At 38.0% G+C, this 21,163-nt stretch overlaps 1 protein-coding gene across 1 annotated transcript in view; it reads right to left on the bottom strand.

Moving 5' to 3' along the window:
* The window catches only part of CACHD1 (cache domain containing 1), a 213,431-nt gene that overhangs the window by 21,898 nt on the left and 170,370 nt on the right, over positions 1-21,163 (bottom strand). Inside the window, exons 9-16 of the mRNA XM_011369568.2 lie at positions 17,699-17,932; positions 14,183-14,332; positions 13,403-13,526; positions 12,491-12,608; positions 8,569-8,737; positions 4,474-4,616; positions 3,622-3,803; positions 2,626-2,736 (exon numbers count right to left, since the gene is read on the bottom strand). Coding sequence (XP_011367870.1) covers positions 2,626-2,736; positions 3,622-3,803; positions 4,474-4,616; positions 8,569-8,737; positions 12,491-12,608; positions 13,403-13,526; positions 14,183-14,332; positions 17,699-17,932 — 1,231 coding nt within the window. The remainder of the gene's footprint in view (positions 1-2,625; positions 2,737-3,621; positions 3,804-4,473; positions 4,617-8,568; positions 8,738-12,490; positions 12,609-13,402; positions 13,527-14,182; positions 14,333-17,698; positions 17,933-21,163) is intronic.

Genomic DNA, 21,163 nt, shown 5'->3' with positions numbered 1-21,163 from the left:
CTCAGGCCACTAAGAATGTTTATGGAAAGATAACAGCACGCTTACTATGAGTAACTGATAAGTGAGCACGGAGTCAGAAAAGCCTCTCCTAAGGTGATCAACCAGACCACTTCGGAAAACCAAAGGTAAATGAAAATGCTTTATGACAGAATGACTATTAAATAACTTTTTTCTTCTGACCTATTAAAACGCCAGAAATTTAAAGCATGAATAGTGCGATGATAAAAATTACCGCTATTTATTTGGGATTCAACATTGTTAACTACAGTGCTAAGCATTTTATACGCATCATCTCTAATTTGCATTGTATCGTTCAACATGGGAATTATTACTTTTGCTGAACATATGATGCTAAGAGAGGTCATGGAACTTATTAATAATATCAGTATATAACATTTATTGAGCCCTTATGTTCCAGGCAATGTCCTAATAAGAGCTTCATATATATATATATATATATATATATATATATATATATATTATTTTAACATACTTTCTTAAATAATCACTTGATATAGATCCGAAATATCCCTCTGTCTTACGTTATGACTTCTTTTGCTATAAGTAACTTGTCTCTAGTCATACAAACAGTAAATGCCAAATCTACTTTTTCAGAGTGGAATCACATCGTAGGAGGAGGTTAGGTTCTCAAGCTGGTGCACAAGACCAAACTCACTAATGATTATTTGAAAAAAATTGCCTTTGCAGAGCCCATCTATCAATATATCCATTAAAGCTACAGTTGCTTTGGTTGAGAACCAGAAGCGGTGGTTGACTTGTGTTCTAAACTGTGTTGAATGAAAAATACATGGCTTTAATAATAGAAGTATGCTCAGCTAAGGAAACTGTTCAAATGATCAAGTACATGGGGCTGTATATTGGTCAAGGAAAGAGCAGGTGCTTCTTCCTGGAATATGGTCTCACTGAATGGTTAGTGGACAGAATCCAGAGTTTAAATGGCATTTAACTCTTGGTTAAACTCAAATAACTAAACTTGTATAGGTTAAACACACTATAAAAACTAACCGAATAAGGAAATTGTAATTTGAAAGCCCATATTTCCATCATGTTTCATTTGGACTGACATCACGAATGTTTATAAATAAACTAAATGAAAATTCTTTCACTCTTCCAAATTCCAACAAAAACATGTATATGTACATACATATATGAGCATACAAATCTGCATCTCCCTGTGGCAACCTGGCCCCCGCCCCCAACCAAAAGAATATCGTATAGAAGAAAAAGCTAATAGCTCTTGATAATGAGTGGCCAGGTGGAAGAAGCCTGATACAATGCCAGAGACTTAAGTAAGACACACATGGGTTGCCATTTTCTCCTTGAGTCCCAACAATATCTTTAAGAACCCATTCTAGCCCATTTCATTGTCATTAAAGAACCAAGGTGACTGCTGTCTCCACAAAGAAACCACCTTTGTTTACTTTTCCTCAACAGATTAAAGTATGTAGAAGGGATGACAAATCTTGCTATTCAGAAAGTAGTAAGCGTATGCCTGACAGATGGTCTGTTAATAAAAACACTGAAAAAAATGTGTTCTAAATGATTGTTTACTTGTTTATATGAGAAATATTATATTCTGGGAGCAGCTGACAGAGCCAAACAGATATAGTCCCCCGCAAAGGAATCAACATTTGGCTGGTGGCAGGGCCTGCTTTCCATGGAGACACAGGTCATGATTGAAATTCCACACAGTACTGCTTCCCAATTCTTACACCCAATGAACCTGCGTTAGAGGAATTCTACTGAATGTCAATCATTGATATATAATGAGCACCAGAGAAAAGCATAAAGTTAAGCAAGAAAATCTGTCTTCCATAAATTTTAAGGCATCATTACAGGTACCAATCAAAATATGATCTTTCTTGGTTGCTAGGGAAAAACAGCTATTTGTATAATGAAGGGATTAAAATGTGTTCAACGTGTTTTACTTGCCTCTCCACCCAACATTTCACTGACATTTGTAGCTTAAATACTGAAACCTCAAAAGCAGGAAACATAAAGCACTCTAAATATATTTACAGTGATACCTACATTTTACAGCACTCCTGGAAAATCAATTTTCAAAATGCCTTTTTATTTTTCAAGAAGCAGTACAAGGACAAAGTAAAAATAACAAATTCCTATATAATTCTAAAGATTTAGACCCAAATACAAGAAGTAATAAATTTGATGTCTCAATACTTTTTTTCCTTCACTAAAAATGCTCCTTTCCTTTGGAGAACACTCTCTAGTAATGATAACTGTCAGGTTCCTATTGTTATTTCTTTGCTTGGTTTAAGACTGGCATTTCTACAAACTGCTGTACTAAATCGAACATTTTTCTTTTCCTTCTTCATACTCATCATGGCTGCCAAGAATAGGGCTAAGAGCTTTTCATCAACTTAACCATGATATAACCTTGTGAGGCAGTATTATCCCCATTTTACAGCTGTTGGAAGCATAGAGAACCCAAGAAGACATGGCTAGATAAGATATTCGAACCCCAGCTTGCCTCATTTCAGAGATCATGCTTTTGCCATTAATCTTTAGTGTTTCCTATTCTATTCAAATTTTCAAAATATTCTTGCTGTGTTCAAGAAATAAATAAAATTAATTGAATATTACCTGGATGAATGAATTGTATGACTGATGGTCACCACATAGCCAGCTCCTCCAACATCTAAGTATGGGCCAGTCAAAGAAATCAAACCTGGATTAGCTACGGCATGGAGATACCTAATGTAGACCAAAGAAAGTCATGTTATTTTAGGGTATGAAAAAAACTCTAAGTTTCAAAGAAAAGTGAGCTTGTAACTCTAAAAAATATTTATCACAAATTGTGCCTGTTACATTAAAATTCAAAAGGATTCCTATCTTTTATGTCTGACCGTAGTATCGACATAAGAGGTCAACAAAATCTAAAATTCTCTTTTAAAAGAGATACTAAACTCAGTATATATCTGAGCTTTTAATTAGATCTATAGTATAGACGTTTTACAGACTAAAATAATGAATGAAGTAGAAATAAATACAACTCGGCAAATAAAAATGTGCCCTGGATTGGTGAGGGTGAAGGAACAGGCAGCAAAAATAATAGCCAACTCATTAGTGATTTAGTTACCAAGCAGCACAAGACTAGAAATTCTATTTTTACGCCCAAGTCATCCCCCATTCTACCATCGGATTAGCGCTTGTTTTTGAAAATCAGAGTAAGAAGAAAGCACAGAAGTAAAAATGTTTTTGAACTTGTACATGTTCATTTTTCATAGGTCATGCATGAGCAGTAATTTGATGCCATAACCATGTGCAGTGTGACATTAACTGTACCCACTATAGACACATTGCATACAAGGCAGGAATCAAGAAAACCACCAGGAATTGAAATGGCCAAGCATAAAGCATTTCAGTCTCAAAATTTCAATGAAGAGATAAAAACATTATATACAGAGAAAACCCACAAAGCTGTTAATACATTAAAAAAAAAAAAAAAACTATTCAAAAACATGTTTTCATTGCCATTGAAAGTATCTTCTTTAATGTGACGCTTTATTGTATATATACTTATCATGTCTCTTCAGGATTTGGGGGGAACCTTTGATAATGCGAGCTCCTAAAACTCACCATTGTCTCCTAGTGGGATCAAATGCTTTGTCCATGAGGGAACCAGGATAAATTCTGAGGACGCCATTGGGTGTTGCTATGTAACGGCGGACAATGTAAGTGTTCAGGCTACTCATTTCCATTTGTGTCATCCATTCATCTGTGACGTGGCTGGTAGCCATTACTTCATTTCTGACAGAGAACTTGGAAACAAAGGAAGACATAGCAGGGATCCTTTAAGACTCACATGAAAAGAGAGTGGACTGCTGGCAGGGCTTCCCAAAGCTCTCTTGCAGAGAAGCCAAGCCCAATTACTTCTTAAAAATCTTTCCACAGCAGATGGATACAGCCAAACTTGGTGAAAACAAAAGCTTACTGAAATATAGTCAGTGGATGTGTGAATGTGTGATTTACTCAACTGTTCATCCCAGTTAGGCCTTTTGAGTTTAAGAGGCAAGATCCTATTGTAAAGCATCACACACAAACACGCACACGCACGCGCACACAGCTAAATCTCTTCTCCTTAAACTTCATCATATTTATCTCAATAGACAGTAGGGGCACTTCTTTCCCCTGGGAAAAATGGAGCTGGGAAAGTTTCATTGGGCTCTAAATCATATCCCCCACCTAGAAAATCCCTAGTACATCTAAAGCCTGAAAGAGATTCTTAATCTAGCACATAGGACTTCTTAATCCAACGGAAGGGTCATCACCCACCAGCTCCCACTGGCCCACATACACTGCCTCTCTGGCTCTCCAGCTGAGAGGCACAGATCCAGAGCCGGGATTCCCATTTCAAAGATTCACTACCAGCACCCTCTCCCAGGCCTGTTTAGGGGCACACCAGAAATGGGGCCTCATGCCAGCACTTACTTTGAGCCCTGGGTTAGCAATGAGGCGGGTGTTGTCACTGAGATAGGCTGTGTAGTGTTCCACCATGCGCTTTGTCTCTGGCTGGCTGAGGTGTTCATAGGGGGAGGAAAAGCTGCCAGCAGACAGCATGACGGTTGGACTTTCTAAAAGAGAAGCAAACAAAGCAGGACTGAAGAACACAGACTTCATCTCAGGCCCAGACAAAAGCATCACTAAAGCTCTGCCAATCTGCCAGCTGTGGTGGCTTAAAGTCTCCCATATGGAAAGCAAGGAACTTGATATTGAGTTAAAAAGAAAAAAAGCCACGTTCTCCCCCTTCAGGGAGCTTACAGTCATGAGTGAACCAGAAGAGATACATGTACAAATATATATAAGTGCCTGAATTAGCAAAGGTTCACAATACCTTAGGCCTACACATAATATATTTATTAGGATCAAGGAGGCAGCATATGACATGGAGCCAGACTGGGTTGAAATGGGCTCCACTGTTTCCTAGCTGTGTGATGTTCAGCAAGTTACAATATAATGTTTTTATCATCTGTAAAGTGGAGGAAATAATTATGTAATAGAGTTATGGTAAGAATTATATCAGTTAATATATGTAAAGCAAACGAGTTAACAAATGTAAAGCATGTAGAACAGTGCTTGGCATGTGGCAAGCGCTGTAAGTATTAACTACTATTGTTCATATTAGTATTATTATCTAGGAAGAAGGAAAATGGAATATTAGAGCCAACTGAAAATTGAATTTAAAAATTATTCTCACAGATGGGGCGGGGGAGGGGGGGAATAGCCAAACTTGGCATAAATGAAAGCTTGTGGAAATACAGTAGTTACTTATATATATTTAATTGTTGGCCCTATCTAAGAAGAAGAGCCCAGTTCTCTATTTAAGAAAAAAATCCTCCCAGTGAATAACATGATGAAACATGAATACTATATCTTTGGCTTTGAAATTTTCTACTGTTCAGCCTTATATTTTTAACAGCTTAAGAAAGCATTATCATTGTCCTATCTTATTTAAACCTGTGGGTCTTTTTCTACTCCTTTTGTAGTTCTCACTCATGGTGTCTTGTTTCCTTGTGGCCTGGTTATCTCTGACTGTGCTGACATTGTACTTAAAAAATAATTTTATAGGATTAGTTTCAACCTAACAGGATGGAATATCTTCCTCCAGAGAAGACTGTTTGATTTTGCCAGGTGCTACACCCTGAGATGAAGCAGGGTAATAAAGTGGGAACGGTTCCCAATAAGGAGACAGTTACTGGCCTGAGTGCTGTACTGTGGGACTTTGGTATTCAACTAGACCATGACTAGTTAATGCTTGAAGTTCCTTAGACCAGCAGTCCCCAACCTTTTTGGCACCAGGGACCAGTGCTCCTATGAGAATATAATGTCTGATGATCTGAGGTGGAGCTGAGGCGGTGATGCTAGTGCTGGGGAGCGGCTGCAAATACAGATGAAGCTTTGCTCACCTGCCCCCCTGCCCGCCACGTCCCCCCTCCCCGCTGCCAGGCCAGTTCTGTTCCGGTCCACAGCCCAGGGGTTGGGGACCCCTGTCTTAGACTACTCAGATAACAGGAATCTCAAGTGAAGGAATGAGAGTGAGGGAGGGAGGGAAGGAGAGAGGGAAGAAGGGAAAGGGAGAGGGGGAAGGGGAGAGGGAGAGAGGGAGAGAAACAATATAAACATAGTATAATAATATAAGAAATGTCAAAAGGCAACATGTATTTCAAGAATAAAAGAGTAGGTCCAGAGGTAAGAGTATGAAAGATACCTTGGGGAGTGGGCCTTTTTTGTAGTGTCAGAGACTGGGCATTTTAGAAAAGGCTGCTGCAGTAAGACGAAATGAGGGAGAGAACGAACCACACATATATCCTTAATCGCAATGGATGATATACTCTAAAAAATTCCTCTTTGCTTCTCTGTATATCAAGAAAGACAATGTCCCTCTCCTCACCTCCCTTGAAGGGAGTGTTGATATACAACGCCTTGCCTCAAAATTGCATCAATGAAATTAGATGGAAACCACTTATCTGCCATACCCTTTTTATTATATTTAATGATCTTGTTTCACTTTCATTACCAACTGATACTAAACTGCCCTCGATGATCCGCCCACATTGTTTGGGGGTGTGGGGGCAGGTTCTCCTTCCAAGATGAAGCTGGGTGGTATAGTAGAAAGCATGCCCAGTGAAAATCGGACACTGGCCTAAAGCCTATCTGTGTGACGCAGGATCAGTCCATTAGTTCTATGTAAGGTATTTGAGTTGATAAAACTCTACGTTTTCTGAGCATCTCTATTAGATAGCACTGTGCAACTGAAATACAATGGAATTCCTAAATGTAATATAAGATTTTCTAATACCCTCATTTAAGAAAAGTAAAAACAAATAGGTTAAATTAATTTTACTAGTATATCTTATGGAACCCAGTATATCCAAAAACATTATCACTTTAACATGTAATCAATATAAAAATTAAGTATTTTATATTTACAGCAAATTTCAATTTGGACTAGCCGCATTCCAAGTATTCAATAGCTACATGTGGCTAGTGGCTACCATAATGGACAGTGTAGCTATGGCGGATTATCCAAAGGAAATAAAAAATCTAGGCTTGAGCTTTTTTTTCATCTAGAAAAACTATTGTACTTCACTGTCTCAACTTTCAAAACAGTGACCTCAAATTCACCAGTAGTTTTTAGCTTTTCCGGTAGCACTTAAGAGAATCGGGCATATTTTAGCTTTTTGGAAAGCATTTCTTAAAAATGTGCATTAAAGGGCATATATACTCTCCTGTATAAAAGACAACCCCCCCCTCTCAAACCTAAATTAAAACAAATAAGCAAATATAAACTCCAACCTTTTTTTAATTGACATCTCTGGCCCCGTCCAAGTTGTCTACGCTGCTGGAATGTGTCCTAGAAGAGACTACTGAGTCTGGCCTGCTCTGCTAATCTCATATCCACAAAGAAACTATACAGGAGGGAATTTAAATGAGAAACTAAAACACAAGTGCTCGCATTCAGAATCTGGAGACAGGATGACTTCTATCCTTGATCCTCTTCCTACCTGTGCCCATGTTTCTCAGTTTGCCAGGTGTCTAACGATTCTTAGTTATTCACTTTTTTGAACCCTAAGTATTCTCAAGAGTGAAAAAGAGAAGACCTGTTTTACAATACTGTGACTATACTGTGGTGTATCTACAACATACACCATGAATGACTATCTGAGCCTGGCACATGGCAGCATGTAATACAAAAGGTGGCATCATGGCATGGGAGGGGCATGAGTCATGTCTCAGCCTTGCTGCTTTCCATGTCACCTTGGGACAGGATGTATTTTTCCTCTAAACTCCGACATCCTCAACTATTATAGGTCAATTCAGATGATGAGTGTACAATACCTGGTTCATAATAAATGTCAGTTTCCTTTTGCTTTCTTTGAATTATTTGCCTATCTCCTAAGCTGTTTTAAAGACAGGGAGTCTGTGGTAGAAACGGATATGCTATATAGATATATAGGTATGCTACCCTGGGACCCCTTTTACTTACTATTTCTCCACCTCCCAACCTGTATTACCCCCAAATTCCTGTATTCCCTTATCCTTATGTCCATGTGTTTGACCTGTGACTCTTTGGTCTACTAAATAAAACCTGTCCCTAGCACTAGCCGAAAGGTGACTAAGGAATATGAAAGTCCAACACCTTTCTTGAGTCTGGGCTAACTCTGGGCAAACTTTACACTCTAAAGCCCTCCTATGGGATTAGGCTGAGGCTGGAACTTCACCCTAAATTAAACTCTTGCTTGCTTTCTCCTCCCTTCCTTACCCTGTTTACATTACACCTCCTCAATGGTTTCTTCTGAGAGCTCATCCTTAATAAATTATCAACACACAAATCCTTATTTCAGTGTCTGCAGGAGAACTGATCCCAGTCAAGGCAGCAAATTGTTTTCACATTTGTCTCCCCAAACTCTCATTGCAGACATTCAACATCTCTCTTTCTCTCTCTTTTTTTTAATTCAAACTGATATTTACAGTGAGCTGCTATTAGTAGGACCACAAAAGAAACTGAGAAATTAAGTGCTTTACCTAGAGTAGCCAGCTGTTTGAAGTGGAGACAAGCACTAGGCTGGCCTAAAAGGTCCAGCCGGTGGTATAGCAGCTTGCTGCTGGAGACAGTGTTGAGGTTCTTCAGTTGTTTGACAGGTATTTCCGGTTGTATCACCACGATACAGAGAATAAAGGAAGTGTCTTGTACCTGGAAAAATCAATAAAGAATTTCAAATAGAGAAAATGAAGGTTCCTGGGAATAGTGACTTTGCTATCTCTATCTTCTTCATTCCATATAGAAAAATATCTGATGAGTGTATGAAAGACATGAAGATGGGGTGAGAGACAATATCTCTGACAAAAGGTTACATTTGATATTTTCCTTTATGACAGAAGAAAATTAATGTATATAACAAAAAAACCATGGAGCTGATGAAAGGATTAGAAAATCTTTGAAACAGGGATCCTGGTCCTCTTTTGCTTATTTAAGCTAATGGATACAAGCTGGAACAAGGCAGGAGAATACAACCCTTATTTCTATTTGAGTTTGAAATGCATGTTAAAATACATAGTTGGTTTTGCAATCAGTGTTCCAAGAACTGCCTATTTTAAAAGCTAATTATGAATTCATATAAATAGCTCATATAGAATCTGATATATTCATTCTATTTCCGACTTTCTCTTTTCTTGGTTGGAGGTGAGCAGGATCTCTAACTCGTGACAAGTACAAACCCTGTGGCTCCCTAGCAAAGTCTGCTTGACTTGTCATTTCAGACCAGAGTAGGCAATGTGCTGTAGCTTAGCCTAATTTATTAAGCTCATACATGGAAACAGGAGTACTTTCAAATTCACTTTGCTCCTACTAGGTAGGAAAGATGTCCACTAAAGTATTAAAAGCCAAGTCAAGCTACTTAGTTTTAGCTCTCTGAGTTAAAAATACAAGAGAGTCAAACTTCTTAAGTCGCTCACATTAAGAAATGGACAGAGTCTGTTTAAAAGATGGCTTGTAAATAACTGAAGAGTGATAACCAGCTAAGGCAGAACTAAAGCAGCTAAAAAGATTTACTTAATGATCAAGAAGACATTTTTAACTAGGCAGGTTAAAGTATAATTTAGGGTTTATGAGGATGGTTGCAGAATCTTTTAAACACAGGAGAAATTTGCATCTTCCGGGAATTGCTTTCAAGTATTGTTGTCGAGGATATTCAATTAGATTAGTAAATTTAATCCTCTTCCTCCACCACCAAATTAGAAAATGACAGGGTGTTCCAAAGTGGCATTTACTATTTCCCCTCTTCTCATCTCACATAGTCATCTTTTCAGTTTGTTTCCTGTGTTCACGTTCCAAGGAATCAAAAGACAAAAACTTTACCAGAATGACCGAAATATAATTTTATAACTGGGTCTATTATGTATGAGAAAAATAAAAATTCACCCTAAGTACTAGGCTTATCAGAGTGATCATTTTGTAAGTGATATAAATGTCTAATCACTATGTTGTACACCTGAAACTAATATTGTATGTCGACTGGAATTAAATCATAAAAATAAATTTAGAAATTTACCCCAAGCCTCTAAAATACTTTAAAAATAGTTATGTTTACGAATTGTTCTTAGCTAGAAAGGAAAACAGATTTCAATACAGGTCTTTCTATTGTGTCCTCATCTGAAAGCTCTCCATGACTGAGGTTTTTTCACCAACCGCTCATGAGATTCATGTTTTGAAGTGAACCATGGCTGCAGAATACAGGCACATTGTAATACATTCTGATAGTCAATACTTCCTTCCCGCACAGCACGCAGCCTCCTCAAATGCTCAAAGATGGATGTGGGTTACACAGCGACAGTGTAGTAATCTCTTAATGCTCCTAACATAATCCCTCACATTATATTTAAATTAATTCAGTGAAATAATCCATCAGTATCTGCTACATGTATGGATGCTAAGCAGTTTAACCAATTATTCTCAGCATAAACTAAATCTATTGGGATTATATTTAGTAGAGGAATTCATCTTATTCCTGAGGACAAGATGAGTACCTACTCCCCTTAAAGTTACTAAAGAAAGCTTAAAAATATTTACTCTTGCTGCTAGGTAACCAGGCCAGCCTTTTAAACTTCATTCTCATTATTTATTACCTCTTTAATTTCTCACTCAATAGTGATATTCTTGACAATTGTGGAACTCTGAGAAAACTAACACTTCTACTTGAAGTGATTAATTACACCCAATTTGGCTAAGCAGAGTGGCTAGAATTTACCAGTATCGCTGAAGAAAAACTATCTTAATATGATAATACTTCTTTCCAAAATGTTAACATTGGATTTATTTACTGTACAAAGAAGAGCTTAAAAACAGCTACATTTCCTTTCTTTTTTAATGCCAACAAATAGCAAGACAGTTATTTTGCCAGGATATAATTGAGTTGCTTTCAATCAGTTGAGTTGTTTACTGGTGGTAAACAAGCTCCGATTTCAAATACAAAAGTATTTCTCAATCATGTATTCTGGTTTCTGGCTAACCCTTTCTTGATGTGAAAATTAAGCAATTTGCCTTTATTTAAATATTGTATAAATATAAAATAATAATGGTAGATTGTGCAATCATTCTAAAAAAATAAGTCCTGAAAATGAGCTGACTCAGAATTTCAAAACAGACTTTGACTCTCCTCAAATCTGTATTATCAAACAATAAAATACCGGTAGAATTAAGCTTATAGACATGTTTTTCAAAAAGTTTAATTTATTATTATTTTTTGCTTTTGTTTCCATTGTAGAAATCACTATTGCCATAAAGACGCATTAAGAACCAAACAAGGTCAGAGGAGAATCAGGCCTATGACCATGCTCGCTACTTCCGATTCCTATCATTTGTATGCAGACACAGATACTGTATGGAGCTGTTTTAACTGTCTGCATCCACCACTAGGCTGGATGCTCTATAAGGGTAGAGACAGTATCATTCTTCTTTATTCTTCTAAGCTCACACTAAGTGTTCAATAAGTAGTTCTTAAAGGGAGGATTAAATAGATCCATTTGGAGTCAAAAGGTTAAATACCAGATTCGGCCATTCAAGGGAATCTCAAGTATGACTGCATTTGAAATTTAATGAATAAAATTCAACAATAAAAATGAAAGTCCACTCTTCTTTTGGTCAATTAAAATATCAAGGGCCTCATCACAACATTTGTTGTATGCTTGCAAGATGGAGTAAAGGACAGAGACATAAGGAATATGGACAGTATGTGTTCGGTTCTATTTCTCTGATGCTTTATGGCCTACTACCTGAATAAGGCTAGTAAAAGAAAGCTGTGGTGGATACCGCAAGTTATGGCGAAAATGTCCAATCTGCTTGTGGTAAATCTGAATAATCGAAATGCTAATCTACAAGTTTATTTTCCTTGGAATACATCAGTAGAGAGCATTTACACTTTCACATCTCCTGTTTAATTCCTAACTTCCACAATCTTCAGTTTAAAATGACAAAAACTAACTGGACACAACTTAAATGTGTATCAATAGGTGACTGTTAAAGAAAATTTGGTCCATCTATATAATGCAATACCACATAGCCATTAAAGGTACATGCACATAGAAAAAACACACACACACACACACACACACACACACACACACACACACACACACTTATATGTGAATAAAATTTCCTGGAAACTGATCGAAGTGGCTATTTCCGGGGAATGGGAGGTCAAAGGCAGGAGGGAGAGTAGGACATAGTTTATTATCTACTTTATATCCTTTTATAGGGCTTGACTTATTCATCATGAACAGTGATTAACTTTATAAGGAAAATGATAAAACATCTGTGGGATCTCCTCTTTTTCCAATCACTTTAAAACTAATCAGTAACATTATCCAACCTAAGTGCCCTAGAATTCCTGCATAAGGAAGAGCACTGCACCCTGAGAGGCTGAGGCAGAGGTGACTTCCTTTCACTCACCATCTTCCAGGCGTAGCTGACATTGTAGGCCTCCTTCCCGGTTTCTCTCAGCTTGTTTATGTGCCAGGACAGGGATGAGTTCACAGGCACTGCGATAATCTGGCTGCCCAGAGGGAGGCTGCATTGGCAAGCGGAATGAAATATTTTCAGGCACAAGATAAAATTAAGCACTTAATTAAAGGCTGGGAAGAAGCTGTGAGTCAATGACCACCTCCTGATTTTGAAAAGCAATGAAGCACATCACTTTTGAAAGAGATGTGAGATTTTCAATTTTATAAAAGCATTATGTCAGTTCTGCACTAGAAAACATTCCTTTCTCTCTACCCCTGCCCCCCCAATTCTAATTCTTTCCAGAAACTAAGTCATCTCAAATCACTCAGTCATTACTTTACAACCAATGAACACAAAGACCTGTTTCTCTAAAGGTTACCATCTGCCAGAATAATGTATCATGGTTGGAAAAAATCCAATCTGTTCTTTATTTCAAGAGAAAACGTTATATATGATTGTGCTGTCACTTGGAATAGATACTACTTTGCCAAGCTATTTTTTTGGCATACTGTTGAGTTGGTCCTGAACTTAACCTTTTATTTTGCCATCATTTTTCAATTTGGTATAACAGGAGTATTTCTTTAAATGAGATAACATACATCTGATTTTACAATTAAAGCCAATGTAAACACAGAATTTGATTTACATAGAATTTGATAGTTCTAAGAGACTTTACCTGTTACTCAAAGTAAATATTTTTTGGCTACTATTCTTAGGGAAAAAAAATCACTGAGTATACTTTTGATAACATTAAAATAATTTACACTTATTTTATATCCTATTACAAACACTCATATCTGACCTCGAAGGGTCCTATTTTCAGAGAAAAACAAAATACTACAACCCTCACTTTTGTCTTACCTTAGGATATTTTGCCGAACCAATTCAAATTTTGGGATATTTTCATAATGAATGATGTCAGTATGAAGAGGGGGTTCTGATAATAAATATGGTCTGGTAAGAGATGGGTGCATAAGTGTATACCCTGAAATAAGAAAAGAAAAACACAGGCTATGGGAAACATGTTGTAAGAAGTAAGTACTGAATCTAATAAACGTGCCTATCATTGGTTTGAAATGTGGGATACTCTGAGACAGCTGCCTAATACTCAGTTTCTCAGTATGAAACTGATCAGCCCAATAAAAACTGAACTTATTTTATGTGTTCTTGCATAAAACTCTTTAAGTGTAGAAAGATGTCTTAAATTATCAAGCATCTGTCTACTCAAGACTATTTTGGAGGTACTGGTCATTTGGTCTTCGTTTAATAAAATGTTCTAATCTATCATATGAATCTTAACGCCAATAAGTCTAAAGATAACAGTATAGATCAAAAACAAACAAACAAAAAACCACCTAAAGGATCACTTTCTACGTCATTCTATCCTCAAGCCTAATATCCCGATGTTATAAATGTTATCTATCCCTCAACACAACATAGAAACATATGCATAATTTTTAGATTCATTCTGCCGCCTCTGTGATGTTCTGCTACAAATAGTAGTCCTAGTCACACTGTTTTTTTTTTTTATAAATACTATCATTTTCTACTTTATTTGTTAGTATCAGAATATCTACAGATTATTTTTTTCAGGTTGTTAAAGAAATTTCTCTTTCCCATGATTAATTTTTAGCAGATTACCTTTGTCATCTATGAGAAAAGTATAGGAAGCCAAAGAGTCTTGGTAATAAGTCACGTCTTCGAGGATATACGCCAGGTTCACGTCCACACCTACAATTCCCAGAAGTAGGTTTCCAAAATAGCAGGGTTTACTCACAGTCATTATCAAACCTATGGGTTGAAAAAAAAAAAATTCCAAAGGATAGCAGGGAAAAATAAAGACTGGAGCTGTGCTCTACTGCAAGGGTCCCCAACTCCCGGTGCGTGGCCTGGTACTGGTCCATGGCCTGTTAGGAACTGGGCAGCACAGCAGGAGGTGAGCAGTGGACCAGCAAGCGATGCTTCATCTGTATTTGCAGCATCATCGCCTCAGCTCCACCTCAGATCATCAGGCATTAGGTTCTTATAGGAGCACTGGTCCCTGGTGCCAAAAATGTTGGCCGCTGCTCTAGTGAGTTATGAAGGCTAATATCAGTCACCTCAATTTTGCTCAGAAGAAAAGTTTCCTGTGTGATCCTGTAACCAACCACTGCCTTTGCGGACAGCATGAGTGAGTGAGAGTACAAGAGAAATAGAGTCTTTTGGGGTTTCAGGTATCTCAATTAGTTTATATTGAGGCAATTTATACATTTTCCACTATTTTTCGCCTAAAAGGACACAACATTCCAGACCAGTACAAAACATCGGCAGCACTTAATACATCATTCTACTTCCTGGAGTATGGAAAATTCAGCTGAACTTGAAAGACCACTGGACAAGGTATCTGAACATCTGGGTTCTAGCCCAGCTATGCTCCTTATGTATTGTACATATGACACAGAACATAACTTCTCTGAGCTTTGATTTTCACATCTGTTTAAAGAACATAGTAGTATCTGCTATAATGATTTCTGTAGGTTCTTAGATGAAAAGAGATTATGGATAAAGGAAAGTTTATGAGGTACTATGTTTCATTAATGTATCCTATCCAAAAAGAGGAAGATGGAGAGAAAAAAACTTAGAGAGGCACAGAATCTTATTATCTGACCACTTAGAACTCTGAGTAGCTAAAGGAGATACCAAGTTTCCAAAGGAATGTATTTGTTGTTGTTTGGGCTAGGCATTTACAAACTTTTATGTAAAGAGCCAAACAGTAAATATTTTAGGCTTTGTGGGCCGTATAATCTGTTGCATATATCTTTTTCCTTTTTTTTAAACAAAGCTTAAGAAGAATGAAAACCATTCTTGGCTCACAGGCCATACAAAAACAATAAAATACCTACGGAAAGGGGAAAGCAAAGGGGAGGAAAATAGACACAAGGAGAGAGTGTGAACACTGGGTCAATGCGCGGCCCTGAGCATCAGGACTGCTGGGCTTTCCTCCTAGTTTTACTCCTGAGTTGGGTTAAGTTGTGCCACTCTCTGGATGAGACTCTTCATGTGTCAGATAGGGAGCTGAGACAAAATGACCTCTAAGACCCCTGACAATTCTACAATCCTATGGCTCTAAAGAAAACTCAAAATAGAAAGATGGATAGTTTCTCTCCACCTTGCTCTTTTATGTGCGCTGGAGGGCACATTCATGCCTGAGCAGCACATCAGAAAGCCATTCTTTTATGAATGTGGAGGGAGAGTATTTGGATACCCTGAAAGATTGCTCCAAAGGATGGGCTTCCACACAGAGAACTGTGTATGATGTCCACTTAAAGCAGGGTTCCCCAATCCCTGGGCCATAGATTGGTACCGGTCTTTGGCCTGTTGGGAACTGGGCCGCACAGCAGGAGGTGAGTAGCGGGCAAGCGAGGGAAGCTTCCTCTGTATTTGCAGCCGCTCCTCAGCGTGAGCATCACCACCTCAGCTCCATCTCAGATCATCAGGCATTCAATTCTCATAGGAGCACTGGTTCCTGGTGCCAAAAAGGTTGGGGACCACTGACAAAGTATTATTGAGTTGCTGTGATTGCCAAGGCCAATTAAAGGCATCACCTGATAGGAGGAAGTGGATACAACACTGCAAAACTTTGTGAAAAGCTACATTTACAAGATAAATAAGTTCTGGGGATGTAATGCATATCATGATGACTATAGCTAACAATACTGTATTGTATATTTGAAAGTTGCTGAGTGATCTTCAAAGTTCTCATCACAAGAAAAAAAAATTATAACTATGTGAGGTGATGGATGTTAACTAAGCTTACTGATTCTGTCTTTCTCTTATCAGACTTAAACACTTGCTAAGGATGGGGTGTGTATCTTACCCATCACTGCCTGACACAATGTTGGCTGGCACTCAATAATATTGGTTAAATGTACAAGAGATCGCTTGCATCTAAGACTTGACATTTCCCTATACAAAGAAATAACTTTATCTACAGGTGGGAGTTTCTATTCTATACACATCTGTGAGCCCTGCCAGAAATAGGAAGGATAACAAACAAATTGGAGTGTAGCAGCTGCTACTATGTTTTTTCCTTCCAGAAATAACATGTTTACCTAATTTCTAGAAAACACTCTCTCTATAGGCTTCTTACTTTTTATACATGAGTTTTCTCTGAATATCTGTGAGAGTCTCTAGTTAATGGAACATGAAAATAAAATCTCACATGGTGATGGTGTCTGTCTAGCCAGTAATTAGCTGCCTCTTCAATCTTCTCTGTCAAGAAAGATGAGAGGGAAGGATGTGTGAAAATGGATAAGCAAGAAAATGAAAGAAAAAAGGCTGTATTTTTTAACTGTTGGTCAGGCATTATTCTAGATGCTTTACATATATTAGTGCATTTACTATTTACAACTACCTTGAGGGAAATATTATTTTTCCCATTTTATACACCAAGAAATAATGTGAAGGTTAACCATCATATTATGGGTAACTTGTGATATTAGGATGATAATAACAATAGTAATAATAACAAAAACAAAAATAAAACAAAGAACACACACAAAAAAGAGCAGTAATTATTAGTGAGAGGTATGCCAGGCATTAATAAATCTTACAATCCTAATAACTTGAAAGATTTATTACATGAAAGATGCTTTTATACTTTTAACAGATGACCAAATGGATTTAATGAGATTAAATAAATTACCAAGGACAACAACTTAAGTGGTAGGGTGGGATTTGAAATTCTCTCTTGCCAAGCCTGTATGTGTCTGACTGTACCATGGTGCCTTGTCTTTGAGGCTAAATCCTAAGCACTTCTGAGTTTTATTTACCACCTGCTATGCAAATTTACTCTTTGGTTCCAATTCACTAATTTTTAAATACTGGGGAATCCTCACAAAGCCTCTCCAGTAGATATACCTATTATGCTGACTGAGTCTGGGGCAACGAGAAAGAAGTAGGGCTGGGGATTTCTGCTCTAGAATGAAGTGCTTCCAGACCAATGGCAGAGGGCTATGCAACCCTCAGACAAAAGAAGGAAATGTCCACTCCCTTGCCTGCCCGGACCATCTAATGATCATGTGCAAGTATTTAACATTTAAAAGTTTTACTCTCTTGGTGAGCTCATGTCCACTTCTTTTCCCCTCTTTTACAGCAGGAAGTTTTTTCCAAACTCACCATCTCCCATCTCATCAGAGAAGGGGAGGCTGAAGACAGCTTCATCGATCATTCGGTTGGGAAGGTTGGTATAGAACCTGCCGACTGTGGTCTCCAGGTTACTCAGCTGGTTCAGCACCATCATGCTACCCTTAATCACAGGCAAGGCTGTCCGGTCCAGCACGCCATACTTCCCTGAGTTTTGTTCAGCCAAATCTCTCAGGAAAGCCAGCTCTTTCAAACCAGTCACTCCATCTGAAATGGAAAGCCAAGGGAGGACAATGTAAAGCAAAATGGTGTATATGCTTACAATAACCTTGCCATGTGGATTTAATAAGGGCATGGATGAGGTCTTATAATACCTCTGCCAAATGATGACCCCTGTGCCAAGGGGGCCTTTGCAGAGATAGTCGGGACTCGGGACGCCAGGTCTTGCTGAGGAACAAAGCCCCAGGCATGGTCTTTCCTCGAACAGCCAAGAGGGCAAAGGGATCCTTCAAAAGGTAATGATGAAAAACACATGAGCAAATAAAAGAGGCCCATTCTGCAGAGATGTGTTCTCCCATAAAAGTTTAATTATGAAATTTAAATGATTTTTCTGCATTTAATATGTGAAGGCAAAAGTCATGACTAACAAGTCTGCATTTAATTTAAATTAGCAGATGAAGTTAAGAGTTTTAAAAGAAGGAGGTTTACCATTTTATTTATCTCTTTGCCTATTAAACACTTGCCAAAGTCTTATGCAACTAAATGGAAGAATTATGGATTGCATTTAGTGATGCTTTCAAAACCTGTGTCTTTAAACTCATTTTAATTACAAATGTTTTCAGTGCTTGATATTGTTAGGATAATACTGGATTTGATTTATTAAATGTATATTTTTTATGTTTAGAGGGTTTTAAAACTTTGTAAAAGATTTAGGCATACTGGGATGTATTGTTCTACAACATCTGTAATCTATAGCACAAAAATAAATTTAATAAACCTTTTTAACATTTTGAGTTTGCTATTGTTGGAACACTGTCAAAAGGATTAGTAACTGATCCTATGTGGGTACCACTGTAAACAAATTCAAATGATTTCAATCACTACTGAGATTCTACCAATGAGTTTTAAAAAGGCTTTGCCTCATGTTCTTGAACTATTTAGTCATTTTAAAAAATCTGAAGTTTGTGGTTTACCTACCTTATATGACTTTATCATTTCTAAATAGGAAGTGTATGTGCTTCTAACCCTGGAAGTCTATTTCTAAAGTCACGGGAGGATTAAATGGGTATAATTTCTTTCTTAACACATTGTATTTAAGTAACCTAATTTGGCTCCACTCATGCAATGCTAAAGGGAAGTCAGAACCGGACTCATGTTCCCTTCGCTTGACAGAGTTGAGATGGGGGTGCTGAATGGCACGCTACAGAGTAAAAGACAACAAACAAGGTGTGACTGATCCCTGACCATATACCCTTCCTTGAGAAGCTCAGACGCTCACAGAGGTGAATGATGAAAGAAAACAACTCAAGGCAATACATACATTTCCTTTCTTTGTCATGTACTGCTTGGTTCTCTCAAAATGTGAAAGTAAAGTAATAAACTGGAACATCTACTAGGCAAAGAATGGTGTGACATGGAAGGTTATCAAAACCTGCAGACTTTGCGTCACTCCATCATGAGCGGTGTGCAGGGGTGGCAGCAGGGTCGGCAGGGTAGAAGACTGGGAAGTGTGCTGGACGGTTTTGTCATTAATATGGTCATGCTGGAAACTCCATTGGCCGGAATCCCCTCTCCTTTATGATTCCAGGTTAAAGGTGGCCAAAAGTGAAGTGTGAAATTTGAGAGGCAAAGTGAGAAACAGACACAGAGGGACCAGAGTGTTCCAGTTTTGTCATACTCTTCTCTAATTTGCATATGGTTCCCTTACCCAGCTGCAGGCTTGCTCACCAAGGGGCAACCCAAGGCCCATTCCAGATGCTTCACTGAGAGCTCATGGGGTAGCAGCCATAAAGAACCGACAATCTCTCATAGACTTCTACATCAGACCTTCTAAATAGTCTTCAATGCTCCTGGCTTCCAGACATCCCTGTAAGCTTCGACCTGTCTACCCACACCAGAGCTGGATACCAAACTGAGAGTCGTTAACTCTTCTTTTTGAATCTTGACTGTTCCAGTTTTCCTCATAATTATGTACACTCTAATTATGATAATAAAATTGTTATACCAAAATTCTCATAGCAGTTCTTCCCTATTTGAAACCTGACTGACCGAGTAAGGGAATATGTCAACAATCCCAGTGATTAATGCTCGGAGATGGCATTTGGAGAGAGGGAGGCCGTGTGTCTGGCTAGATTCAAGGGAGAAAAGAGATAAGGATGGTTAGAGGGAAATAACCAGAGATTTTAAAGAAAGGAATTATCAGGGCGCAGAAAGGTACACAGGTATTCTAGTGGGAAAATTTAGGACCAGTGAAGAGGTGGGTGATAGCAAGGAAGCTTCTTTATTAAGTATCTGCGTAAGCAGACTTTCAAATCTAATGGAAAAGAAGAAGTGAACACTTCATTTTATGGTTCCTGTATTAAAGCATTTAATTCATTTGTCTTGACTGTCTTTCTCACTGGGTTATAAGACAGGGACTTTGTATAACACAGAACCACAGTGTACTACGTTGTACATTGTAGGCTCAATAAATTTCACTTTCCTCCCTCTACTCCTTCCTGCCTCTTAAGAGTGAAAGAAGTTAAACCATAAGAGTGACTGGCACCCAGAGATAATGCTGAAAGGTTTGTGGCCCAGGCCAAAACAAGCCATCTCTGCCTACCTCAGCTATGCTCACTGCTCAGAATACAAGAAAACTAAGACCCTGCTCATGTCCAAGCAGCTCACATTTTTGTGGAAAGTAGAGGGAGAAGGGGGAGAGAACAATACATAGGGGGAGAGAACAACACACTGCTTCAGTGTAAAGGAGAAAATGCTTTATAATAGTAAGCATAACATGGTGGGGGACTTGGAACAGATTGCTGGCCTGAACCAGAGTGAGAGAGAAGCACCTCTGCCTCTAAGCTGTACTGAGACAGGAAATCATACAATCTTTCATTTATCCTTCAATTAGCATTAAAGACCTGTTGCTTACCAGGTATTGTGTTAGGAACTTTAAACATATCATATCTTATTTATTATTATCATAACAACCCTCTGCAGATTTTATTATTTTCATTTTACAAATAAAACCAAAGCCTAAGGAGATTAAGTAACTTGCCATAAACAACATGGCCAATAAATGGAGACTGGAACTTGGAACCTCTAGACCACACACCTTGTGTTTTTCTATGTGTAATCTATAAAACATCTGGAAAAGAATCATGCTGATCAGAAACCACTGCGTCAAGATGGCAGAGTAGGTAAATGCTGTGCTTGCCTACTCCCATGACCACATCCAAATTACAACTAAACTACAGAACCATCATTGAGAATCACCTGAAGTCTAACTGATCAGAA

Source organism: Pteropus vampyrus, unplaced genomic scaffold, assembly GCF_000151845.1.
Source record: "Pteropus vampyrus isolate Shadow unplaced genomic scaffold, Pvam_2.0 Scaffold151, whole genome shotgun sequence".
Taxonomy (NCBI): Eukaryota; Metazoa; Chordata; class Mammalia; order Chiroptera; family Pteropodidae; genus Pteropus; species Pteropus vampyrus.
The sequence above is the reverse complement of the archived record's forward strand: the minus strand, read 5'-3'. Positions and strand labels throughout refer to the sequence as shown.